A 27,782-nucleotide genomic window follows, 5' to 3' on the forward strand; every position below is an offset into this window, starting at 1 on the left:
CCATTATATGTGGAATTGGCCATTCTTGACTTTACATTCATATATCCCTGGCAGTCCTCAAACCACTACTGGTACAGTGGTGCAGATGTTAAGCGAAGACTGTGCGATGGCACAATGTCACGTGGCCTACAATGACCACCAAGGTTGCTTCTCCGGAGAGTTTTCGCTCACAACGGTGACACCTACAACGACGATGATGCCGCATTTTTTCTGCACAACGGGAGCCTTAACGCTATGCGTTAAAAGCTGAACTTGGATGTAACCTTCGTTAAAATAGAAAGGCTCCTACCCGTACTCCATTGGCACCGCTTCCTCGCCGCTGCCGCTCTCGCACACGACCAAGCGTTGACGGCATAGAAGCGACCTCACATGCAAGCCATTAGTAAGAAAGTGCTTTAAGTCTACAAGTCTCTAATGACAAAAAAAAAAAAAATGAAAGGGACACTTAAGCTCTGCCTTAAGGGCATGATGCGGCATAATGGAAACGGTTACGCTAACAGCATAACACGTTTTACTCCAGCGAAACGCTGGTGCTGTTCTCCGGACGGATGGTGGCGACTGCGGAGCTTCGACATCAGCTGACAGTCAGGTCTGCACAGAGCTTACTGCAATCTGTGTGGCCAGCCCTATTCATATTCTCTCCAGGTCACCAAATGTCCTTGAAAGCCTCAAAGTGTTGACAGTGTAAATGAGAATTAAGTTCCTGTGCCAGCAAAAGCAACTTGGCAACCTCCTGCATAGCAGCACGAAGACAACACTAAAATGAGTGAACCGGAGAGCTCCATTACAGCAAAAAATAATTTATTAACACTATTTGTTTCCAGGCTTCAACATGCCAAACACTTTGTTCCCACGGATGTGGGATGCAAGATCTTGCATGCATGACACAATGTATGTATCCCGTTCAGATTTCCGTGACCCATAGATGGCCACCATTGTCACTCGTGGATCCAACTTGATCAAGAAATAGCTTTTCTCCATTCTCTGCCAAGATGTGAGAAGTGAAAGCAGCAATGTTATACTCTTGATAATGTCAGCTATTACCTGGTAGCGATTAAAGGCACTTACTTATCGGGTGTTTCACCTGAGAGGTTGTGCAATTTTTAAAAATAGGCTTTTCGAGTTTGATTAACACTTTTTCCGGGACATAATTGTCAGCGGTGTAGAGTATCAGAATACAGCTAAGATATGCTAACTAGTAGGCTGGTTAACTACTAATATTGAATAGTTATCTTTTTAACTATTATACTCTTTTTATTGAGAAGCGCATAGCTCGTCGTAAGCAATACCTATATCAGTTATTAGAATTTTGAAAATGCAGTTACCTTCGGCGTTGTAGCCCAAAAAATTCTGCCTGCATCGCACCAAAATACATGCACTTTCAAAAAGCTCGCAGGCAAAACAACTCCTTCAGTGCACGTAACTCGCCGAAATAGCCAAAATTTGTTGGGCCACAGCGCCGAGGCTGTGTTTATATTATAAAAACAGATATGGACAATACTCATAGTGGGCTACCTGCCTCTCAATAAAAAAAAAGAGACTAATAGTAATAGTTAAAAAGTAACTATTGAATGTTATTTAACCAGCCTACTAGTTATCACATATTAGCTGCATTCTGATATGCTACACCACTGACAATGATGTGCCGAAAAAATAGCTCTTCTAACTCAAAAAGCCTGTTTTTAAAAACTGCAGAACATCTTAGGTGAAACTTCCGGTACAGCAGGATAATAGTCGAGAAGGCAGCGGCAAATACCCTTCAAATGAGACCCTCTAGGCAATGGCATTGATCGATTGTCATGACATCGCAGTTAATCCCATTTCATGAAGGCCCTTTCAAGTCAACTGTGATTTCACGCTAGGGGATTAAACTTGATGTCATGAGAACCTGTTGATGCCATTGGCTGGAGGGCTTTCTTTGAGGGCCATTTGCCACTGCCTTCTTGACTTATCCTATTATAATTTGTGACTTTTAAGAAAAAGCAGCCCCATGCTGCGAATAAATAAGAGAACAATGTTTTTCCACTGAAACGTCTTCAACTAGAACACTGTTTCCTAGCCTGCCTGTGATGGCTTCTGGTGGTGGAGGTTATTAAGAACGGCTACATCCCTACTAGTTTAGAAGACTTTAATGTAATACCATGCATTTTCATGGTTCATCTATTCTGTTAAAAAAAATAAGCAAAATGCCGTAATTTACAATACATTTATTCTGCATAATATCGCTCAAAAAGCCTGGCCTAAAAGTCAGACTTCATTTTTTTTTCCTTTACAGCAGGCAAGTCCACTACGCCATTCAGGACAAAGCTTACTGGCAAAAAAAAAAAAAAAATCCTTACAATTTTACAACTTAGTTACAGTTCTGGCATCCACTTGCTAAGCATCAACCTAAATATTCTGCACATAAGTATGAACACACAAATGTTAGCAACAAAAACTAGCTTTACATGAGTGTAGCAAAGATGGGATGAAGTTTGTTTTGGACAGAGTGAAGAAGTGAAGTTTTTGTGTGACTATCAGAAACAAAATAATGAGTCTGGCCATGCAGCAAGGCTGTTTAAGAGAGGAAACTGAGCTGTCTCACAGCAACTACACAGGATCATGAGCGCACTGAGTTAATAGCATGTGGCGACATCTAGCAGTCCAAGAAGAACAACTGCAACTTCTGCTAAGCATCTGAAGAACACAGACTAGTGCCGCACACACTTGAGAAACAACAGATGCCAAGACCAGATACAGCAAATAGCATGCCCCTCAAAGCTGACCGATACAGTAAACTTGTGCTTTCTTGTTCCTTTCAGTGAACTATGTGCCTACTTTTGCTTTTATAAGATCTGCCAGTGCCTACTTTTTTTTTGTGGCAGTCTGGTTACCTGCATACAGCCCTGCCAAGGGTAGTTTTCCTTGTCTCCATGTTACTGCTCCAAAAGTCAGGCACAATATTTATGTGAGAAATAAAGGGAAACACAAAACAGGTTTCAGGGTTTCAACTTCAAAGCTCTTAAGAGTGAATAACAAAATAAAATTAACGGAAGTGAGGACCTGGCCTGCAAACAAGTGCTCAAAATTTTAAGAAATAAATTTCAATTCAATGCCCTCCCTAAAACTATCATTTTATAGTGCCATGATTTCCTGCCACACCTAGAACTGTTAATTCATACTGGCAAATATCCCCCAACGCATTTAAGCCTAGCAGAGTAATTAAAGGGACAGTGCAGACAAACAGAAATTGGCTTGTTTCAATAAGGTAGCAAGTTCTTATCACTGAGAGACCACTTTCATCAAAAATGGAGCTTTTATAAGCTAGAAAAAAAAAAACAAAAACAAAATAAAAGTGTTGTCGTCACTGGTTGTTTTCGTAAGTGAAATGCATGTGTCGACGCAAATTTTTGGGCACAGATCCCACAGGCTATGCTACATCGCCATTCAGTTGAAAATGGTAGCAACCGATTTTTTTCCATAAGGTTGTCACAAGTTTGAGTAGACTGGAGGGAGGATTTTCAATCCAATTTTCTGGGCAATAATTGAGCCCTTTGCTGATGCACAAACCTCAACATGGGCAGAAAAAAACCAGGCAATCAATTTTTACCCAGAACAATAATTAGATATATTTGTCCTCACTCTCCCTTTAAGAGTTTTCTATGATACTTCTGCTGCAGTAGCAAGCCTTGACAAAATTTGTCGCTGTCTGTTTAGTTGGTTTGTTGGTTTACGGGGATTAACGTCCCAAAGGGAATCAAGCTAGGAGGGACGCTGTAGTGGAGGACCCCGGACCATTTCAACCACCTTGGGTTCTTTAATGTGCACTGACATCACACATGACATGGGCCTCTAGCATTTCCCCTCCATTGAAATGCGACCGCCATGACTGGGATCGAACCCGTGCCTTTCGGGTCAGCAGCTGAGCACCATAGCCACTGTGTCACCAGGGTGGCTAAAAATCTGTCATTGAGAAAGGCTGTTAACATCAGTAAAAGGCTGCTAACTTCAGTCTCATATATATATAGAGTGTGTCAAAAAAACAGATATTATTTTGTGCTTTAAAGATTCAACGATGGACCATTTATGGTGCCAGTAACTGATCAAGAGAATTTATGTACAGCCCTATCTAAACGTGAGACAACTACGCCTCATTAGGAGATAACAGACATCATTTATTTCAGTACAAAATGTAAAACACGAGTTCAAGTGAAAAGGGAGGGGCTCCATAATTCTTTCTTCTGTTGTATGAAAACCAGGAAAATGTCACGGTGTGTGCAATCAGGCAAATTCTTTTTCCTCATCACTCACCTCTGCCTCACTAATCCTGTGCAGTGACACAACTGGAACCAGCGTTGGTTTCAGGGAAACTTGAAAAGTATTCAGCTACTATAGCAAACTATAGCCTCACCTTCATCTTCTTTGAGCCTTTCACAATTACAATGTCAAGGAAAAGCCACATGCCCTGGACGCCCTTAAATTCCTTTGCATCTTGATACCCCAGGCCGATTGGTCTCAAACGGACATCAAATTTTGGTTGCGTGTTCGTTCTTTGAAATGATATATGCAATGCATTACTAAACATGGATCGCCATAAGGAATTTACTTACACCTGTAAATAATCTAAAACTGAGTTTCTTCGTTCATATTATTTCTGTTTCATCAGCTGTGCCATGGCTGTGACTGTACAAGAAGATTTTAAGGTCACATGAGGCATGAAAATGTGCATTGTGATCACTGCACCATTGTTTTATTCCACCCCAACTGTTAAGCGACACAAACGAGCAAGCGGCTATTGAAACCTGGTTTTTTTAATAGATTTTAAAACTTGTGCACCTTACTTACTGGTACAAGACAAAATTACCCTATGCTAAAGCAAGTTGGCAGACCTTCCGAAGGATGTTAGAGACAGCATAAAGTTATTACTCACTGAATCATAGAAGTATACAATCCCTTCAGAATTCAGGTCATCAGACTTCTTTGTGATGATCATGATAATGTTAGGTCTATGCTGTTTGTCCTGATATGTCTGCAGAAGAGAAAGGAAAACAGGTAATTTGAATACAGAGGAGAAATAATTATCACACACAATTGTATGCAAAAGAAGCAAACAGTCTTTGAACGCAGGAAAAGATTTGTGTTGTACACAACTAAAGCAGAAATATTTTGTTTTAATTTTCCTTGGTTTCAGAGACTGCTTGTCTGCATATACAAGTACCTGAATGAGTTTCTCACCTCTCCTATTTCTGTCTACTAGAGACAGTAAAGAAATGCACAAGGAACTTGAATTCATTTGAACTAAATACTAACTTTAATTTAAAACAAAGTGCATACTACTAGACACATTTGGGTGCATATTGGCATCCAACATATGGATACTGCCTATAACTTAATTTCCACCTGTGGGCATAAGAAAGCACTAAATGTTAGCAGTTATTGATAAAGTTATTGATCAATTCTCTCTCACCCTACCATATGCTAGCAGTCCTGATTAGCAGCTGGTAGAGTGACTACCCAGGTGAGGTAGCGGTCTTGGGTTCAAACCTTAACCCAGGATGAATTTTTAACTATAAAGTTTCTGTGGAAGCTGTATGGCTTTCCTCAGTGGCCGTATGGGTGCACTTCGGTGGATGCTAATGAGTAATTACACCCTTATTACAAATTTACTCCACCATGAGGGATTCCGCTAAGCAATGGACCAACTATCTCATAACTACTGTGACATCATCCACTATCAGTAATTCCAGGAAATATTATTTAATGCACTCAGCTTTCACTGTTACCTTTGGAACTCATTTCAAAATTTATTTAGCAAAATGTTAAAATCTGCTGAAACCTTGCTATTGCCAACCTAGATACAACTTTATCAACACACCGATCAGGACCTTAGTGTCATACAGCCAACAAAGCCTGAGCAGTAACAGTGGCTCTTGCTATACACAGTGTCAAAGCTCTAGAACTTTCTTCCAGACTGTTTTTTTTAATGCTGAAAAACTGTTTACACCTATTGTATCGCTACTTAATGATTTAGCAAGCACCATTTTGTATAAGGGCTATACAGTTTCTCTGGGCCCTTTCTCCCCATCTCTTAGTTCATTCCCTTTTATCCCTTTCCCTCGTTCCTCATACGTATGGTCACTAATCGAACCTGAGACCAGTGAACATCCCTGTCTTCCCTTTTCCTTCCCTCTCCTATTTTCTCAGACACACTGTGCGGGTGGGAGGTGCTTGTGCACCGTTGAAAAATTGGCGAGTTTGTGGCAGCAGTGAGACTTGCACCAGGTACCTTCCACATTGAACGCAGAAACTCTACCCCTACGCCGCTGTTACACCTGAGTAGCACAGCCCTCTTTTGCTTTTACATTTTTGCTTAGTTTGCGAAGCCTCCAGCCCAATATTCTCATGACTTTAACGTTTCCTTGCAGTCTACCTTTGTTAGCGTTAGAAGATCGACTTACGGTGGGATAAGAGTAGATGACAGGATAGGAGTCAATGCCCTTGGGAGCTTCAACAAAGTGATCTGGGTGACGATAACCGTGCTCGTAGTAGCCTTCAACGCCCAGTGCTTCAAACAGCAGCTGAACACAGAGTGCATCTGACTTCTTGCACAAACTCGCTATCCTAGGGTGAACACAAGAGGGGAGAAAGAGGCGTGTAAGAGGTTACAGGTTGGATTTTTTTATTATCTCTGATCTAGGCACAAGAGCAGAAACTTGTTCTGGTAGGGGTTCATGGTCACTTCGGTGCAGTGCAAATGGCAGGGCTGGAGAGACAACAGAGGTGCCATGTAGTTTGATACAAAAGTGCGTGCTCGAAAGATATTGATTTACCTTATTGCTAAGAGCAATTGGGAATGTGAAATGGTATGAAGCAAGCAGCTGAAAGCCACCTGGCGTTGTGTAACAAAATTAGGTTGTGCAACACTTCATTTCACTAATAAATCTCCTAGCAGAGCTATCCACTGGCATTTTTCTTCTTAAAATTAAAATTTCTGTTTGAGCTAGTTGGTTCATACTTCAATCATAAGAGGGCAGCACAGGACTGACACAGAACACAGACTTCCCAATGAAGACAGGATGGGCGCTAACTACCAACTGCTTATTCTGAAGCAACCGAGCACATTATAAAGCCATAACACAGACCACATGTCAATCAGGGAGCCAATGAAGGCATCCTAAGGCAAAATGCAAAAAAAAGGGAAGAAGACAAGTACGGTTTTTTTCATCTACATGGCACACAAAAGTGAGGCCAAAGGGCAGTGCTGAGAAAACAATAAAAGACACGGCAAGTGAGCATGACAAAGCACTAAGAACTGCAAAGCAAAAGCAGAGTCACATTCTAAAAACATATGAATGCTCATCCAATCTTTAGGAACGCTAACAAATAAAGTGGCTAAACATTAAGGACAAGAATAAACCATAGGCAGGAGGCAGTCCAAAAAGAGGGCTAAAGTTTGCTAAAACCATCAAAGCAAAGGCAATGTCAAACCGGAAAAAGGAACCAACAGGCAACCCTCATGGAATGCACTAACTAGTAAAGCGCCTGGCACAATGAGGAAAACGACAAATACATTACAAATGTGCCCGTAAGGACTGAGGAGGTGCATGCAGATGAAGCGTACAAAGATAGCATTAAAAGAAGCAGGTGCACTCATCATGTGCATCGAGGAAAGATAAACTGCATCGAAATAAGCATGTGCAAGATCAAGGAAACAGAAAAATTTAGGCACGGTACAAGAAACACATTCTTTTTCGTGCAATGAAACCGATGGCGTACTGACACATGAGTCACATGCCTTCGCAACGTATTAAGCCTCTATCACTTCCCTTTCAATTTTGTTCTTTGCCGTCTCTAGGAACCTCGTGCTCACTAAAAAGGCACGCAGGCGTAGTGAGGCTGACTGCTGTGATCAGAAAGATGCCTTCCAAATCTGTTTTTTAATTCGAGGAAGCGCTCCTGAGCTCTCACATTAAAAAATCATCCTGTCTGGTCTATGTACACTTCGCCACAAGTTAGGGGGATCTCAAATACCACCCTGGTTCGGCAGTTTGTGCACCCGTTCTCATGTCTCGAAGTGTGAGCCAGCTGTCTTTGTTAAGTGGCTGTCTTTCTCTGCAACTAAGCCATCAATAAAGCACAACGTTCCGGTGCTATAGACTGCAGATCTTACTGAGAACCTTTAGATCTACTGGTAAAACACAGAATTCCACAGAACTCTTATAGAATGGCTTTGACTGTCTTTTTAAAAAGATTCTTGAGCTTAATTGATTTTAAATTTACATCTGAAGGTCCACAAAATGCTACTTGCAGTATTTTGGCAAATTGCCATCAGTAGAAAATCTCCGGTTGATTTAAAAATACCACGTGTTGCAAGTGTTTTTTGGCCAAGGTGCTATGGCCTCATCGGCGATGCGTTGCTCTGGAATGGCTTAAAGGGGCTTTGAAAGGGCCTCTAGTAAAGTTGCGGTATGTTTGGGATGTTAATTAAAGCATGCCACTTCACGAATATCGTCCAGCATGAATTTTTTTAATGCTCCTTGTAGAGCTGAGTTATCTGTAGCCAAAATTTGAATTTCAGCGTCTTCGCGCCTTTCGCTCTCCTCTCGTCACTTTTCGCTCGCTGGAAGGTCAGCGCTCCTCTGCCGGACCCACCTCTGGGAGCGGAGCTTCCTGACCCGCCAGAGCTACGCGGCTTATTGGCTGCGGCCATGGTAGCTGCCTGATGTCTGAAAGAATCTAACCAATAGCCACCTCTCAACTTGTATACGCAAGTGCGAGCGATGGAGGAGGGTGAGAGCATGAAATCGCTCCCGGGAAGAGCTTGCAAACTTTCGCACGTGATTGTGGGCCATGGCCATGGCGGCCATGGAATAGCTGGGTTACTGGGTTTAGCACGAAAGGTGGCGGCGGCTGAAGACTACAAAAGCTCTTCACTGAGGGCCTAGGAGTCCAAAACAAGGTCCTGTCTTAGCCCAGCATCCTCGTCACCAAAAATTATGTTGTATTGTTCACAAACTTCAGGCAGTGAGGAGCAGACGTAAGACTGAGAATCAACTGTTCTGTCCTATTTCATCTTTTTTCCTTCATGTGTGCATGTGCGTGCACTGAACTACAACTTGAACTTCCTTTTTATCACAAGCATAGTAATGGGTGCCGTGGCCTGAGGGCTTTTTGCAACAGATGCTACATTTTAACACTTGACAATGGCTCCATAGAAAGTTGAATAACCTTTGCTGGCTCAAGGTTACCAAAACAATTGACTAGGAAATCTATTATGTACCCCCTATGTTTGGCTTATTTGCAAATGAAACAAAGCCAAAGTTATAAAAAGGGGCACCCTAAGAATAAAAGTTTAAAATTTCCTCATCACTTTGTGCTTGTGTATCAGACCTTCATCACTGCATAACAGCATGGACTGTGCCTGCATCATGCATTAAACCTGAGAGGTTGGGCACTGTGCTGAGAAGGGCACTTAACGTTTTTCTTAACCGTCATAGCTAATCACACCAATTTCATGTGAGTGGGTAACCCATGGCAACAAGACTGGGCCAAAAATTACAGCCTATGAGGTGCTTTGTGCTGGGCTGCAAGCACTATCATACCAAGCAAGTTAGGCAGCACTGCCTCACATATGAAAATACACATGAAAAGAACTGAAAAGCAAAATTAAGTGATCTTTGACATATCACGAAATCAATGTGAGGCACGACAACAGCCAGTAAGGCCCCTAAGACCAGAAAACCCCGATCCACTGATCACACCAAATTACACAGGGAAAAATCCTTCAGGTGCATTCCCAAGATATTCTGTTCAATGCACATACAGCTACAACAGAGAAAAAAAGAGATGAAATGTGCCTTCTTTGAGCAAACCACCATTAAAGTCCACGAATTATGCCAACCATGAGAGGAAAGCAGAAAAACCAGTTTGCTCAAGACACTAGTCATGGCATTTAACAGTGAACTATCATCATAATGCAAAGGCAATGTCCATGGCAGCTCACGAACATTGCAGCATGCAGTTTCAAGGAGGTGTCCCGTGGTGTCACATAACATGTGGCACATGTCACATGTTACCTGATTTGTGCTGCTCTGCTCTGCACACAGATGCAGTTTCTCTGAACCTCTGTAGTCATCAAAGGGCTGTGGCTTAATCTGCAAGATGATTATCCTGGGAACAATAGGCACAAAACCAGCTGTGTCTGATGTCGAGAAATGAAACTTTTTCATTAGAAATGGCTCTAAGCGGTTCTCATACAGACTTCCATGATCCGGTGCTGACGGTAATGTGATGCATCAGCTTGCCACCAAAGACTGCAGATGGCAAACAAATAGCAAGCAGGAAAGCTACGCCCTGAAATCATGAGTGACCGTGTGACTGCATTGTTTGCCTCGTGCTCTAATTGGCCCTTTGGCATGCATGCCACATTATTAGCTGTGCGTTTTGCCCTGTGGCAGAACAAAGAGTATCAGGTTACCGCAGAGATCATCACGGAGTGAGTGATGTCACTTACATGGTGGCCACAGGCACGCTAAGCAGTCTCAGCAGCAATCCCAACATACATATGACGCTCACTTCATGGTGAATTCTACGACAATTACGAGCTTACCGACTAAGGTGCACTAGAGCAGCATGACCAGCAAGGGATATCTTAGATGGACTGCAATGACATTCTCAACAGCAAAACACTGCTCATTACCGAACCATTCCTGCAATGACTGCACAGTGATGGCTGTGCTGTTACTATCACCCAAGTTACATGGCAGAATACCGTATTTACACGATTGTAAGTCGACCTACTTTTCAAAATTTGAAAATCCAGTGGGGGGTGGGGGGGAGTCGACTTAAGATCGAAACCAAAGCATAGCACCATAAATAAAGGTGAGACAAATGAGATATCAGGCATGCTACAGCGTGGTTGCATTTTTGCTGCGAGGCTCCGTCACATCACTCTTGGTGCTGGCCTTGAGCAGCTGCTATGTCAACACGCAGAACCCAGCATCCCCACCCCACACGCGGCAGCCGATGGTGGCTGTCGATAAGCAGCAAGCCAACACCACCCACTCCCCACAGGTGGCCACAGATTGTGGTGGCCAGATAACGCATTCCCGTTCTGCTCTTAATAGACGTCCAAGTTTTTTTTTGTTTACTTTCAACCGCGCACTCGGCGCTCAAGGGAGCGTCGAAGGTTGATGGAAGGGCCGCTGTTCCAATCGCGGCGGCACCGCCACTGGAACCGCAGCGGCACCGGGGAGTGCCGATAGCCGATGGCAGAGCCGCTGTTCCAATCGTGGCAGCACCGCCACTTGGAACTGTAGTGGCGCCGGGGAGTGCCGACAGTCGATTGAAGAGCCGCTGTACTAATTGCGGCGGCACCACCACTCGGAACCGCAGTGGCGCTGGGGAGTGTCGGTAGCAGACGGTAGAGCTGGTACCACTCAGACGTAGTTTCTCTTTGGCTCTGACGCAATTGACTACTGCCGGCCCCGTTTCACACATTTTCTAGCGAGAGCTACACTTGGCTACCAGTCGAGCATTTCGGCGTGGTCCGGAGAGGCCAGTTGTGCGCATGCACGGCGGCCGGAGAGGAGCAGCAGGCGCGCTGCGCGTGATGTCAGGGCTTCGCCGCCGCTGGGGCCGCGCGTGACGTCACGTGGAAGAGCGGTTGTGCTCATACTCGGCAACCAGAGAGGAGCAGCTGGCCGGCCTTTGCCACTGGGGCCGTGCATGACACACGTGGATGCCACGTGCTAGTTATCCGCATAACTGTGCATGCACAGCTGCATGTATAAAATGCAGAGGTGACAGGACGGCCGTATCAGTGTCGTTTCACATGGGTGGCGAGGAGAGTCCGGCCGCTGTTCAGCGGCGGTATCGACAGGGGAAGATAAATTTCTCGTTACGTATAACCTAGCATAGCAGACCTAAGCCACTTCCAATTTTAATGTAGTGCTTCGTCATTTTTCATTTGTGCTCCGGGTTCAGTAAGCGACCGGCGCTCATTCACGGCCACATTCAAGATGGCTGTCATTCTTTGCACCGAAGAAACGAACTGCGCACCGGGCTGCAATTAGTTCAACCTCGCAATGGGTGATACAGGTGCGGCAGCTGCAGCGAGGCAAAATTTTCAGCTGTTCCACGTGATGTCGTGATGTGGCTGTTTGCGAAGTGCGGGATTTCGCTGCACGACGATGTTAGAACGATGAGCTGTGGGACCGCAGCAGCGATCACGACGGCAGCGCTAGTGAGGACGATGGTGCAAGTGTGGACGAGTAGTCCAGTGACTAATACATTTTCGTTTTGAAATGTGCCCACGGGCGCGCCCATGCGCAGCAGCCGATAGCGGCTGGTGATAAGCGGAGGCCGCAGGATAGTGCTATCGCATTAAATTATTAAAGACGAAGCCTAAACGACCTCCAAGTTTTTTTTTTTTTTTTCAGAAATGTGATGCGGGCGGTCGACCTACATTCGAGTTATACAATCGTGTAAATACGGTAAGTGCCTCAGTTAGGGCCCACCTGATAAACAGAGATGTTTTAACGCATTACTTTCAAGTGGAAGTAGAACTGCACAAGCTCATGCGGCATACAAGGCTCATCTAATGACGCATACAAATGCTACTGTATTTAAGAAAGCTAGCTGTACAGCAAAGCATTTTTTTACCTTCTGTACCAGAGATACTGCCCCCACTACAGAAACACTTATCTTAATTGTTTGAATTAAGCAAAGTGAGCAAGGCAGAAGTATCAGGGTCACTTGAGACTGTAGGAAATTTCCTTAAGCAGGTTTGGCTACCATTGGTACCAGCACTTTATACTGCGAAGTAAAACTACCGTAGACCCATTGCCGGACACAAAGCGCAGTGAGAAACTGAGTGCGTTGGCACTGTAGGACGGAGCAATGATTTCCTTATCAAGGGCTGTAGCAAGATTGTGATAATTTCTATGTCATGAAGGCATCATCTTTATAAGTATCAAGTGAGCAATGCTGCCTGTACACTCTGAGCGCCCAGTTTCGAAACTGGAAGAGAGAGGCAAGAAACAGTTGACAAACTGACCCGAGAACAGCTGGCCTCTTTTAACGTAGTGCAAGTTGTATTTGCCTGGCGCTATGAACCCCTTAAATGCTACTGTTGCAACACTGGCTATAAGACCAGTACTTAAAAGTTAATTACCAGTAATTAAAAGTTAACTAGCTAATGAACTGACAGACTGCAATAGTTTGTACCTCCAATGTCTCCTGAGCCTAACAGACGCATAACAAACCTGGAAGCCTCATATCATTTGAACCCTTATTTTGGACAAATATGTTTTCATTAGAAAAAGACTACACGGTATCACACGATGTTTTCTGAGACATGCTTTATGGAATCTCTGTGTTTACTTTTTCTACGCCTCTACATTCACGAGCTTTTTCTGCTTTATGCTCTTGTACGTTCTAAATGTGCTCCGACAAACTGCATGAGCATGGGTGTCACACAATATAAAATTGAGTGCATTCAATAACAAGCAACATACAAACTGTCATTGTCTTCCATTTTTCCCGGCTAAGGGATCACCTTATGCATAAGTATTTATCCATGCTAATGAATTCACAAACTTTTTTTCTTTCTGCCGTTCTGGCTTCTAAGGAACTGAATGCTTTACACCACTTAATTATTTAGTTTTCAAACCAGTGCCTCACCTCTGGCAGTAATCAATGGTCATCTTGGAACCAAAATTCTTCATTTCCTGAGGTGTCGTTTGCCGGCTCAAGATCTTGTAAAAATACAGTGTAAACTGTGAAAAGAAAATTTGTCAAGCAGTTTAACAGCTATAACAGCAAAACCAAATGGTTAAGAGCAAAAGTTATCTGGGATACAGAACACCTGGGCCCACTTGCACGAAGTAAATAAATAAGTCTATAGTTGGATACAACATAAATCTGCAGTGAAGCTCTGCCCACGATCATGACCACTGCGCAGATTTCCTCCATGAGAAATAAAGTAGTCTGTTGTTAAAGTTTTCCTTTTCTCATGACCTGAACAAGAAGTATATCACAAGAAGAAATTATAAACTCGAGAATTTTTAGGCCTCTGGCTTGTTTGATACAGACATACTAAAAAGCTGATGAGGAACATATGGACTGGTGTGCCAGAAGTACACCTGTTAACCTGTTGAGAGAAGTACGAATCTGCATGGATTCTGCCAGCCTAAATTGACCACTTCTGCGACAAAGATTTCCTCTCCAGTCAGTAGAACAGGCATTTGCATTTTTAGGCAATGCTACAGTCTTTTCTAAATGCAAAGGTAACAAGGGCTTCACATTTAGCTTCACATTTAGCAAATAAACCCCTCTTTCTTCGGCACAACAAGAGCTGCCATTTTTCTTTTTATTCATCAATGAGTTCTGGAGTAGTCTGTCTCATGAATGAGATTCTTGTTTTCAGTTGTGATGAACCGGAACATAATCAAAAACTTAATGCAGCACTGAAATGATTTTTTTCTTCAGTATTGAAAAGAACAGACTTTCCTTGGATGTGACATTAGCTGTTAGGGAAACTGTCTTGACTCTAGGAAGGTTGAGTCAGTGAAGACTGTTCGGTCCAAGACCCGTCCACTGAGCAGATCACCCCAGAGAAAGCTGAGCCCCAAGCCGGGAAAAGCTTGGGGTCAAATCCATGAAGCAGTTTATTTTGGAGCCGGCTCGCTTTGCTACATCATTTTGACTTGGCATGGGCGCAGCAAACGTTGTGGGAGGTCAAGGGGGCAGACGGCAGCCAATTGGAAATGGCGCGAGCTGATGCAAGTTTGCATCATGTTTACAGGGACCATGTACTAACTTTAAAAAGTTTTGAAGTGCTAAGGAAATGCAGTTTTGCTACAGTAACATAACTTACTGTAGCAACAGCACTTGCAAAATAAATATATGACTTTCGGTAAGAAACGTAAAAAAATTTTCTTGCCTCGTTATATTCTCTTTTGTGTTCACAAGACAGCATCACATATTTTGAACTTGTGCGAGAAGCCTATGGCAAGATAGAACTTTCATCGCTTTAGTTTTCACGTGATTTAGTGGCAATGCTGGCACACAAAGGCTGCCGTCTGGGTCTCCACACCTCGCCAGCATGAGCATGGAGCAGTAGAGTTGCAAGCTGGGCTAGTTGGTGACCATGCAGTGCGTATGAAACGGTGCTTGCTATCAGACATGGGACAAACAGACAGAAGTAGATACATACAAACTAAATATTATGATGAATATCACAGAATATATGCAGGCAACCTAATCAGAAAAATAATAAAAGATGAGCAGAAGAAAACACTCAAAGTGATGCCGCGATACCAGTTGGCATAGCATCCATGAATCGCACCTCGCAGTCCATTATAGTTGGCCGCCTGCCCCATACACTGCATTTTTTTCTGATGATATATGCCTCCATCTATACCTTGGTGAAATGTCTTTATGGCAATAAAAAATGCTAGTTTTAGCGAATAGCATGCAGTACCCCTTCATTTCACACCTTGCAATGCACAGCCACCTGCGAGTATGCACTGGAAGAAAGAGTCAAAGAGCATTACAATGCTCCTTGAAATAAATGTTAACACAATGCGTTGTCTGATATAGCTAAAGTTTATTGCAAAAGAAATGGGGGCTCATTTACAACCATGCAAACGCAGTGTATGTACCATGTCTTTTGGTTAATTTGCCAAAGAAAGGCACTATGGCTCAGTGAAAAGCACCGTCATTACTTGGTGAAGACCTCATCTGGACTCAATCAGTTGATCAAGAAGGCACAGGTCTGGGAAGAGACCACCGAGAAGTGGAACACCGTGGGCCCTGCCATTAACACCACCGAGCAACAGCAGAAGTTCTTGAAGAATGAAACCTATAATGCATGTCATGAGCGTTTGTGATGCTAGATAGCTCAATGACAGCGCTTTTTTATCCGTTGTTCCCTCAACAAGCACCTGTCGTGACACTTGGAGGGGCACAGGCTCAACGCCACCTGCTTCATCCTTTTCTGCATGTTTCACAAGCAGAAGCCAGTCGGCAGAATGCTGACACCGAGCAGTGCTCGTGGTTTCGCCAATGCCGACACAAAAACCTTCGGTTGCAAAAAACGAAAAACTGCAGATGAAATTTATATCTTGTAAATACAGCCCGAGCTTCTCTTTGGTTTGGCAGACAGCTGGCATACTAATCTTTCGGCAGCCTAAAATGCCACCTCAAAGCATCATCAGGCATGTCGAAGGAATCCCTACCTAGAGTCAGCCGCCAATAACAATCACTAAATAGCATGAGCAACAAAAAGACAAATGAAGGAACCACCATGTTGCTCCGCGGACAGCTGGCTCACTAGTTTGCTTTTACTTGATTTATAGCTCTGGTGATGCGCACAAACACTGCAATCCCGCCTCCGCAATGTGTCGTCATGCCGGCAGTAATAATACAAAGCCAACAGTGCGCGGCAGCATGCGGTGGCCCGTGGGGAAGCGAGCCGGTTACATAGCGAACTGTCTCGTGAATCCCGCCCATTGTACCCAATGGAAAACTGATCGGTACCTGGTGGCACTGATATCGAGCCCAGGTCCACACGCATGCGGGGTGCATACTCAAACCACCAGGCTACTTCTGCTTACAGAAAGACATCAACAGCATTTGTCAAATTTTGGAAATTGAGAACCACCTAGCAAGATTCATGCCACATTAGACAGAAAAGAAAGGAACACCCCTTCAGAACGTTTAAAAGAAGACAATGGAGTGGACCTGGGGGCCTGCTCAAGTAGTAGTAACCTTCATGAGCGTCAAGGACCTCCTCTGCTCAAGTAACTGTTTAGCCACCTGCCACAAAAACTATATTACAGTGTTATCAGCAGATATATCATGCACACAGCCCTGCTACATGCACAGCCAAAAAGAACAAGCCATTGCATTTATTTCAAGATTTCTAATACCAGCATAAATGCACTATGCACAGGCGTAAAAAGGAATATTGATGCTTACGTGGGTTGCTATATACTGTAAAGGCTTTGTGTGAATGTCCATGCTTCCCTAGCATCTGATCCACTCATCATGCGTGTGAGACAAGCTTGTAAGCTCATGCTTGTACATAATGCTCTTGCCTTTGTGGGTTTTTAGCAACAAAAATATTACGTGATAAGAACTGCATGCGTTACACAATGCTCTTGTTTTTGTGGGTGCTCAACAACACAAATATTCCATGATAAGACTTGTAGGCTATTCAATGCTTGGGGAAAGATACATTTTTGTGGGTGGTCTGTGCAGTCAAACACCACTCCAGTGCAAGCAGTTAGCATACACGCTTCAATGGTGCACATGGCAATCACAAACACATCATTACAGCCTATGACCACGATCATCATGACCGATACATAGGACATGGTGTATTTAATGCTTAACGTCCCAATACGGCACATGAGGCTATGACAAACACTGCAGTAGAAGGCTCCAGATATTAATTTTGACCACTTACGGTTCTTAAGTATGCATTGACTGAACAGCTTGCAAGCACCTTTTGCATTCTTCCTCCATCACAATGTCAATAAAGGGCCAGAATTTGATCCTGCGACCTTGGCCATGATAGTCGAATGTCAAAGCCACTAAGCCGCCGCCACATGTCAACTGATAACATATAAATGCACTGAATCCCACAGTATATGTAAGCAGAGATAACACCAACTAAAGGTGAAGACACAGAAACGGTAAAGTCAGGCGTGGTTCAGGCATAGAGTTCAGACATGAATCCCTCAGACATGTAGTTCAGATGAGGCCCTTAGGTTCGTTCCTCCAGCATCCTAAATTTCAGCAGTTTGAATGCTCCTTTTCCTTTTCTCCTAAAACTGAAGGCTATGTTGGCACTGACCTTTCCAACCATGAAGGAATTCAGCTTATTGATCCAAGTGACCAGGTGCGGAAGTCTGTCTGCCCGCAACAAGGATGAAGCAGTTCGACGATTCTGCAAAGTGTGTCCAAGAAAAAAAAAGGACACAAGCACGTTGGAACCACACTCTTAGTAATTTTATACCAGTTCACAAGCAACTAAAAATGCACAAGCCAGAAGGGCACCATGCATTCCTTATCCCAGAATTACAAAGATGAACTCATATGAAACGGAACAACAAACACAGCCTTGTGCACAACTGTTTCAGGTACAGTTACTGAATTTACACAGTTGTAAGTCAACATATTTTTTTTTTTATTTGAAAATCCGAAGTGGGGTGGTCGACTTACAGTCAAAACCAAAGCATAGCACCATAAATAAAAGTGAGACAAAAGAGATATCGGGGATGCGACAGCGTGGTGGGAATTGTGTTTGCTCTATGGCTAATGCTAGAACATCTGCTTGGCTTAGGGATATATTTCTGCACCTCAACCTATATTTCTGATATATTTCTGTATGCCTTTATTTCTGCACCGCAAACACTATGGAAGTAAATAAGCCAAAATGCTGATGTGCGTGCACATATGAAAATTATTACACGACATACAGTTAAACCTCGATATAACGAACTTCAATATAACGAAATCCTCAATATAACGAAGTTACAAGGCATATTCAACTTATTCCCCATTGGAAACCATGTATATTTTGCCTCGACATAACGAAGTAATATATTCTGTGGCAGTGCTCAGTGCCTTGAGGCTGTTGAAGTACAACACAATCACTTTTCCTGATGCAATGACACAACACTGACATCTCTCTGCTACTTTTTGTGTGCACGATTAACATCGTTTGGAAATGTTTCTTTCAGGATAGTCCTCCAGCAAAAAATTATGAATGGAGGGAGCTTGTGGCCACCGGCCAAACATGGCAGCATAACTGTTATTTGATTTTTTTTTGTTTCCAGTGCTTCTAATGAGAACTTCGTGTTCACCTGACATGTGAAGTGCCCTAACCATCAGCATGTCAGGTATAGTACAGGGGTTTGGTCAGCATTGCCAGTGGCATGTTGGTAGAGCAGCAGAGATCAATAACATACCGCTGAAACTCACAAAGTTTCGACTCGAAGTCCTTGGGTAGCTTCTGACAAATCGATGTAGTGCATCAAAGGGAAAAACCAGCCTTTCGCATGAACTTCTGTATACAACCACGAGATGCCTTGAATTGGTGTGACGCGAAACCCATGTCTCAAGCAAGTTGACACGCTTTGCATTGAAGCATTTCAATGCTCACACCAAGAAATCGGAAACATTGTTCACTGATGAAATCCACAAGATGGCACTCCAACTCAGGGAAGCAGCCTTTCTTGGGCCCCCGAAAACCTTTTCTCAGACTGTTGCAATTGAACAACTCCTGGCGATGCTTCCTCCATTCCCTTATCGCCAATTCGTTGATGTCCAGGATTCCTGCGGCCGCTGAGTTACCAATTTTCAGCGAGTAGAATAGCATTTCATTTGAAGCCAGTGGCATACCGAACTTGACAGCATTCCATTTTGAGTGTAGGCAGATTAAGCAGACAGGTATAGACCGGTGTGTCGAGGCACTGAAGAGAATGCACTGCCTGAAACATCGGTCACATGGCATGTTCACTTGCCGTTCGCTCCTCTGGCAGCGGTTACAGAGGCCATGCAACCTTACTTTAGCTTGCAAGTATTTGGCAAGAGATGGTGCTCTCTCACTGCTGGGGCACTCTCATCGAAGGTGTTTGCTCTTCCTTTTTGTGCTTGCAACCAGGTTCACGCCTCGCCCTGGCCGTGGTCCGCATATTGGTTCGCCGCCCCATGATTTTGAAAGAGCGCGCCAATTAACACACAAGTAAATGCGACAAATAAGAGAGTTTAATAATGAGTGTTTGGTGCCCTTCTTAGCAACTTTACGCCTAGTATTCAAATGTGACGTGGGAGGTGACTTTCCACTTCTATTTCTGATAACGAAACTCGCGTTACATTCAAGTAAATACGGTACACAGGGCCCGAAGTATCGCCGCAATAGTTTCTCAGAAAGTTCACAGCGGCAGATGAGTGTCCAAACTCACACTTTGTCCCCGGGTTCATGCAAAACACGTCGATGCCGAAGACTGTAACACCTCGCATCATAGTCCTGTTGATGTGCAATCTGCATACGGGCTAGTTGTCATGCTTCCTTTGCGCATTGTACAAATTCTGCACCGTTTATATCTTCGTCACCTTGTTCAGAAGCAACATCACATCGAGCATTGAGGTGACTTCTTGTCAGTGAAGGAGGCGGTAAAAAAAAAAAACCTACAATACGGCACAAGACACCACGCGAGTGGTGTCTTGTGCCGTATTGTAGGAAAATGTCGCGTGGGGTAGAATTCTTCCTAAGTTCTTGCGTTCTATGTCGACATACATGCTAAGCTTATGTGCAAAGGTCTTACTCAGGCGTTCTGTCAACCTGTTTGTTTGGGGATGATAGGCGGTCATTTTATAACGACTGGTGCCGCTGAGTCTCAGAATGGACTCCAAAAGTTCAGCCGTGAACGCTGTCCCTCGGTCAGTTATGATGGGAGCCGGAGGAGCGACATGCCTGAGGACAATGTTTTAAAAGAACTGGGCTGCTTCAGCGGTGGTGCCCCTAGGTAAATAGTTTAGTTCATGGGGAGTTTAATGCCCCAAAGCGACTCAGCTATAAGGGACGCCGTAGTTAAGGACTCCGGATATTTCGACCACCTGGGGTTCTTTAACGTGCACTGACATCACACTTTACACGGGCCCCTTCGACCGCGCCGGCCGGGATTGAATCTGTGTCTTTCGGGTCAGCAGCCGAGCACCATAATGCTGAGCCACCGTGGCGGCTCCCTAGCTTTTGTTGTCGCATAGCGGGTGGGGTAACAGTAGCTGACAACTATCCATTTGTTTCCAGCTGTAGATGTGGGAAAGGGACCCAGAAGGTCCACTCCAATTTGCTGAAATGGCAGTTCTGGGACTTGGAGAGGGTGGAGTAGCCTAGCTGGATTTACAGGCAGCACGTTAGGGCACTGACAGTCTATACAGGACCGCACATAGTGTTTAACTGCCATCATCAGTTTTGGCAAGTAGTACCTGTGTACCTGCGGCAAGTACCTGTGGCGTACCTGCGGCAAGTACCTGCGGCAAGTAGTACCTGCGTTTGATCCTAGCCAAGGAGTAGTTGCAGCCTAGGTGGCCAGTGGTTGCTTCGTCATGGAATGCTTGCAAGACTTTTTTTCTGAACATAATTGTAACGATAAGCAGGTGGCTGTTTCCCCTGGAATTGAAGCTTTTCTTGTAAAGGACATCATTGCAAAGACGGAATGATGACAGTCCCTTGTGCAAAGAGATCTTAGGCAGAAACGATGTTCGGTTTTCTAAAAAATCAATAACAGGGAGCAACTCCTTGCCCTCTCCGAAGTAGTTGTTGCATCTGCAACTCCCAAAAATGTTGTGTCTTCATTTTCTATGGTGGCAGGTTCGACCAGAGCTCGTGAAAGGCAGTCGACATTCTTAGGCTTAGACATGAATGCGGATGAATTTTTGACGTGAGCTGGCTAGAGGGCTAAGTATTACATACTTATAATGCAGTTCCTTCTTCAGAGTCATTATAAATAACCAATTATAAGCTGTACAAAAACCCCACAAATCTTCCTCAGAAATGGCTAGGAACATAGCCATAACTCTTTGCTACTTGGGTTGCTGAACTGCCAAATCAATATTCAGTCAAAGAATCGGTCTTCTTTGGACATGCCCTATAAGTAAATAAACTACTTTTCAATAGATGCCCAAGTGGGCCGGGCCGCACAACCAGCCTTGGCCTTAAAAGTCATACCTCTGGCAACAGGAGGCTTGCATTCCATTCTCCCAGCCTGGCGTGGGCCTCTTTGAGGTGCAGCAGTGCCTGCAGGAACTGCCATTGAGACAGCATGACCTGGGCTTCAAGCAGCTGATGCAGTGTTTCCAGCTCCGTACTGCACATCACACATTTCAGGCCCATGAAATCACACGCACTGATGAAAATAGACGCTGCACATATAAGAAAGTACCAAGAACCAGCCCCATGCCACGCTAAGTTTATGCTCAATACCACGCCAGCCCAATGCCAAGTGGGGCTGGTGCTGTAATGAGCATAAACTTAGCCTTAGTGTTGTAGAGAGCATAAACTACCAATTGAAATAAAAAGTTAAAGCATACCAAGAAGATCATTACACTTGTGATAATGCATTGACAGTTATTTCCCCAATTTCCAAATAAACAAAACCTGCAGAAGGGCCTTTTACCATACACACTTCACTTTTTAATGCAATAGTGTGAAGGGTCCTGTTCAGCGAAAGAAGCGGCGTCATCCTGTTGGCATTGTGCAGTAAAACTTACGTCCCACATGGAGCCGTGGATTGAAAGTGGTTAAAAAAAATATGACATGCAGTGCAAATTAAAATTTGTCTCTCATGTTTCAAATGATGTACATAAAGGAAAGAAAAATTTCTAGAATTTTAGTCAGCATTCAAAACTGTGACCCTTCGATTGAGAGTCACACAATACATGCTACCCCTAGGCCACACAGGCATGTGATCTTTCAAGTAAAGTGCCATCTTATGACAGTATGCTAATAAGCATGTGTGTAATTATAGAGGTTCTAATTAAAGAAGTAGTCATTAGGTGAATGGCAAAATGCATATTGGCATTTCATATTCTCTTTGCTTGATGTGGCATAGCAGTGCTGGCGTACGGTGGCTACCAGAAAACCCCTGCGATCTGATGTTTGGTTTACGGTTTGGTTTAATGGGGTTTAACATCCCAAGGCGACTCAGGCTATGAGAGAGGCCGTAGTGGAGTGCTCTGGATAATTTTGACCATCCGAGGGTCTTTAACATGCACTGACATCGCATGGCACGTGAGCCTCTAGCATTCTGCCTCCATCGAAATGCGACCCCCGTGGCCGGGATCAAACTCGCACCTTTCGGATCAGCAGCTTAGGGTCATAACTACTGAGCCACAGTGGTGGCTCTGCAATCTGATGTATGCCACTGCCCCAGCAGATGGCGCGCGAGCAGTATGAAGCATACGTCGTCCTCGTTTGATTTATCAGTGTTCGTGTCTGTGTCTTGTGTGTGAAGAGTCTGCTGAAGGAATCCATTAATGCTTTTGCATCACATCCTTAAGGCAGAGCTTAAGTGTCCACCTAATTATTTTGATGGGGTGCGATTCTTACACGAAAGCAGCATTTTTCAGTTTACCCCTCCAGCTATAGTTCATAAAACAACTTTATTGTACCACACAGTCTGATGCTATATTTGGGTCCTAAGTTCAAGTAGCTTTAAGGTTTTTCATAGCTATCACTGTCGCTGCTGCTTGGGCCCAGCTCCTCACCACCCTTGAAAATGAAGTCCTCTTAGGTCCCATCCGTTGCATTCTAAATTCCTGCAACTAGATAAATTTTACCAACAATGTTCGGGGACACCACACAAAATGAATTCAAAATCCAAAAGCAGACGAGCTTTAGTGATGACCTCTTTAGCCGTATAGTCAACGTCCCTTCGTGGCTGGCCTTTGCCATCCACTTCAAGTGAAGACGACGTGAATTCTGCTTTATATGACACTTGGCTGCACAGCAATGCATGCTGGAATATGAAAATAATGATTGCCGCAGGCAGCTGTCGTCACTTGAAAGCTACCCAGGTAGCATGTCGTGCTCAAGGATTTACACACACATGAAACACAGTTCTTTGCAGATTTTTTTTTTTCAGTTATTGGCTCCAAAGCTGGTGAAAGTGGCCCACACATGAATGCGGCCTTTATTAAAGTGTATAAATTATGCTACCAACACTAAAGAAGCTCGTATACCCTGTCCTATGAGTAAGTGATTATGTAAAATTCCTTGCCGTTAGTGAAGTTCCATCAGACACTAGTAAGCAAAGAATACTAGCAACACTATACCTGGTATCCCTGCTGCGTATCTTATCAGATCCCACGCATCCGCACTACTCTGTAGTTCAAATGCTTTATGCACCAAATTTCTGCACAACTCCACATAAAACCCTATTTGAACTGTGGCAGAAAGACTTTTGGATTCTACTGAGAAGGTTGTTGCAGCTTTATAAATTTATTCCTCAAACACCGTATACGGTAATTTCCAAAAACTTCATGCTGACCAGGAATATATGACCCATTACACAAAACAGTAGCAAGGCTTCCTTATCCATAGAAAAAGAGTCTGTTGATTGGTAGTGAAACAATATTCACCTGTGCTAAGCGGACCACATTGCATTTTGTTTTATCACTGCATTATATGCTGGCTAAGCATCCTCCTCCGCAGCCCTAAAACTGCGTTTCATTTTTACTTTTCTATTTTTCTTCTGGCAGCTACGCCAGAGCAGATGGTTGAGTAGATGTGCATTAAGTAACAATGATTCGCAGTTCTAAGCTCCATTACTAGAGCCCACTCAAAGAAGCCTGGATTTCCCTTCTGACAAACACCATTTTTTGAGAATTTGATGGAAGGGAGCTAAAGACTGACTGCAGTCTTGTACTGTCCCCAGTAAGAGTTTGTGGGATGTTGAATCTACAAAAAGAGCAAGCTGCAGCACATTCTGGGCAAGCACCTTGGTGGAAAATACATGTGCAGACTGGACAATTCAATTCCCAAATGCTTCCTCAGGATGCATAACAATTCAGATTTTTTGTCAATACTGCATGCTGCAAACTTTTGATGCTGACAGCAAAGCGTGTTATACAGCGGCACACCTTAAATTGAAAACAGCACATGCACGGTACACAGTGAATTGAATATTTTTACGGATGGGATCAATAGCTAGCTTGTGCTTTTGTGCACTAGCCATATTTTTCAAATAAATTGCAAGATATACATGCACTGCACACTGGAGCCTGGGTTCGTTTCCACCCACCTCCACACTTTTACAAGCATATGACAAAATGAAGTTAGGCCTACACCCTAATCTTGTGTACAAAAGAGTGATACCACTAAAGTAGACTGCTAAATGAACATGCATTGTAATACCACAAAGATTCTCAACTATATTTCCTGACACAGTTGCAAGACCAATGCTACCAGCTATATTGCCATACTACGGGTACCGCCAAATGAAGCTGCTCTTCTTCCAAAAAAAGTTCAAACGTTCATTCCAACAGTTTTTTAAGTTTTGTGGTCACCTATTACTCAACAATAGATTATGAGAAGCAAGAAAATTCAGGACATATATCTTAATTGTTGAAATCATAAAGTTTTAATAGATACGTAATAAACAAGTGATAAGACTCCAGGTGGGCACAGACAAAAGAAAGAGCTGGCCGAGACAAAGCAGTGACTAAAAGCAAAAGTTCCTATTGAAACATCACAAGCTCTTATGCGCAACTTTTTCAAATACAAGGAAAAGAACATGCAACAGACATTAGATGTCAAATCAACTATAACCACATCCCTCAAAATACTATAATTTCTCTTTATGCTCTTGTTGCCACTTGCATATATCAAGGCTTAGTGACAGGTCCAAGGTAAGAAAATCAATTACTTTTCTTTTAATAATATTGAAGGCATGCTGAAAAAGACCTCTACTAATGATACAAAACATAACATGTGCAATAGTGAATAAGAAAAGACACTGAAATTGGAGGGATGCAGAAAGAGTCGGACTAATGTGCAAAGTCTGCTGCAAGCTTTTTTCCCTCTTTCTTTGCAGTGTCAAGGGTAGCTGCTGCATTAGAGCATCTGACTTTTCAATAAGTAGCCTGGTTTGTTAACCTGTGTGGTCTCCTATCCGCTTCTTTTTCTCCTCTGCGTCCTTACTCACTGTTACTACTTGTCAAGCGCTTACTAACTAGCCTTTCAAAATTCCGCCATGAAACATAAGCTCTCAATGCTGTAGACGGGCGCATCTTCCCCCTCAATCCCTCCTTATGCTTAGGAGAGCAGAAAGTTGGGCTAGTTGGTTGAAATGCATACTGAAGAAGTTGGCGCGGAAAAACGAGGACAAGCGAGACAAACAAAGACGAGCGCTACTCACAACCTTCAGTTGTGAGTAGCGCTCGTCTTTGTTTGTCTCGCTTGTCCTCGTTTTTCCGTGCCAACTTCTTCAGTATGCCTCCTTATGCCATAATGCTGGGTACAGTAAAGCAATTACAGTTGCATATAACTACTTATGCATTTTACTGTACATGCAGTTACGACTGAGAGTCATGCATTCATTGATTTGTAGATAGAAGATTCACCTGAATGATGACTTCAGTGCAGTCAAGACAGGATGATGAAAAAGGTTTTCATTCTGCGATATGATGTCATTTAGTGCTGCGGACAATTCCTTGAACTTCATCATCTTCCCGGAGCTAAGAGAGTAGAGCTTGTCATAGCTGCATTCATAGTTAAGGCGATAAGTTAGCAACATAGCTTAATGGAAATACTATTTAAAACAATTACCCAAATAGTAGTAGGCTGCAAAGGAGATTGAAAATTGGTATCCCAATCCTAGCAATCACCAAGAAAAACCACACGTAAATGTGTCTTGACTTAAAAACATTACCATTGAGTAAACAACACTCATTTTATATGACAGACAGATTGGTTATCAGGTAGTGCCTGCACAACAACAGACAGAAAAACACAAGCCGCCCAAGGAAGGATACAAGTCCACTGATTTGACGCGTGCCACAACAAATGAATGTAGCTGTCCACACAGGTGGCTTAGAAAGGCATCCAGAACAGGAGCAGGAGGTGACTGAGACATGTAAGACGAGCTGCTCTGGTAGGAGCCTATGACTGCACCTGGACTCATTGAGCTCAGAGATGTGGCTGACGGCGAAGGTGACATAGGTGAGCAGCTCGAAGGAGACGGGCTGCAAGAGATTGGCGTCGAACAAGACGCTTGGTCCTTCAGGCGTAGAAATTCCAGCCGCAGTGCCTCATAGAGTGACTTCAGAGAGGTCTAAAGGGGTTCCAAAAGCATTGTAAAAACTGTAAGTGTTCAAAATGTAACAGTTTTTATACTAAACATTAGAAGACGCTCCCATTCACAATGAGAGAGAAATAAATGAACAAGAAAAACAGGAGCAAAAACTGAACCTATCAACACCGCAACACACATGCCTGATATAATGGCTGCGAACAAAAAAAAGTGATTTTGGATTTACATAGCTAGGCCAAATGCAAATTAGGTGCGTTAGCACTTCAGCTTTCAGTTCGGTTCAAGTTCACATCGAGCATGATTTAGTAGAGTGGAGAGCTGGGCGAGTCGGTACATGATTGAAGAAGGAAACCAGCGCAAAAGACGAAGACACAGGAACAAGGAACACAGGACAACGCTGTCCAGGACAACACAGCGTTGTCCTGTGTTCCTTGTTCCTGTGTCTTCGTCTTTTGCGCTGGTTTCCTTCTTCAATCACATCCAGCGTTCACGGATGGCAGCTGTTCAGATAGCGATAATAGGTTAATGCCCTTAATACGGAATTTGTCATTCTCTCCTTTACATTCATAGATCTCTGGGAGTCCTCATACCACTCCTGGCGCAGTGATGCAGCGGTTAAGTGATGCACCCCTGCCCTTCTATGGCAGATGCTGCCATTAGTGGGGCTTGGTTGCTTGGGTTTGGTTGAGACCCAGGTTGCAGCAACCTCTCGCGATTAATTGAACTGCCACCCGCCACGGCCGTCAGGTTGCTAGGCATATATACACACACACGCCTGGGCAGGCTGCTCACCAGCCTGCCACAAGCAGACTTCAAACAAACAAACAAACAAACAAACAAACAAACAAACAAACTGCTAAATGCGGGGAATGCCCACTATAAGTGCCAACACACTAAAGGAAGAATACTTTACACTACACGAGAAATTTAGTAATCAGTTACGACATTACACCCATATTATCCTCAGAACTTCTT

General features: G+C 43.7%; 1 protein-coding gene across 2 annotated transcripts in view; it reads right to left on the reverse strand.

The window, feature by feature from the left end:
• Positions 1-784: 784 nt before the first annotated feature.
• Positions 785-27,782, reverse strand: part of LOC144129255 (KICSTOR subunit 2-like) — a 28,092-nt gene continuing 1,094 nt past the window's right edge. For both annotated transcript variants that reach the window (XM_077663271.1, XM_077663270.1), the window contains 8 exons: positions 26,530-26,828; positions 26,119-26,256; positions 21,725-21,863; positions 17,843-17,935; positions 13,663-13,757; positions 6,438-6,600; positions 4,910-5,008; positions 785-984 (listed from right to left, as the gene is read on the reverse strand). In XM_077663271.1, coding sequence (XP_077519397.1) covers positions 811-984; positions 4,910-5,008; positions 6,438-6,600; positions 13,663-13,757; positions 17,843-17,935; positions 21,725-21,863; positions 26,119-26,256; positions 26,530-26,828 — 1,200 coding nt within the window. In that variant the 3' untranslated portion in view covers positions 785-810. The remainder of the gene's footprint in view (positions 985-4,909; positions 5,009-6,437; positions 6,601-13,662; positions 13,758-17,842; positions 17,936-21,724; positions 21,864-26,118; positions 26,257-26,529; positions 26,829-27,782) is intronic.

The sequence above is a fragment of the Amblyomma americanum genome, chromosome 4 (assembly GCF_052857255.1).
Source record: "Amblyomma americanum isolate KBUSLIRL-KWMA chromosome 4, ASM5285725v1, whole genome shotgun sequence".
Classification (NCBI taxonomy): domain Eukaryota; kingdom Metazoa; phylum Arthropoda; class Arachnida; order Ixodida; family Ixodidae; genus Amblyomma; species Amblyomma americanum.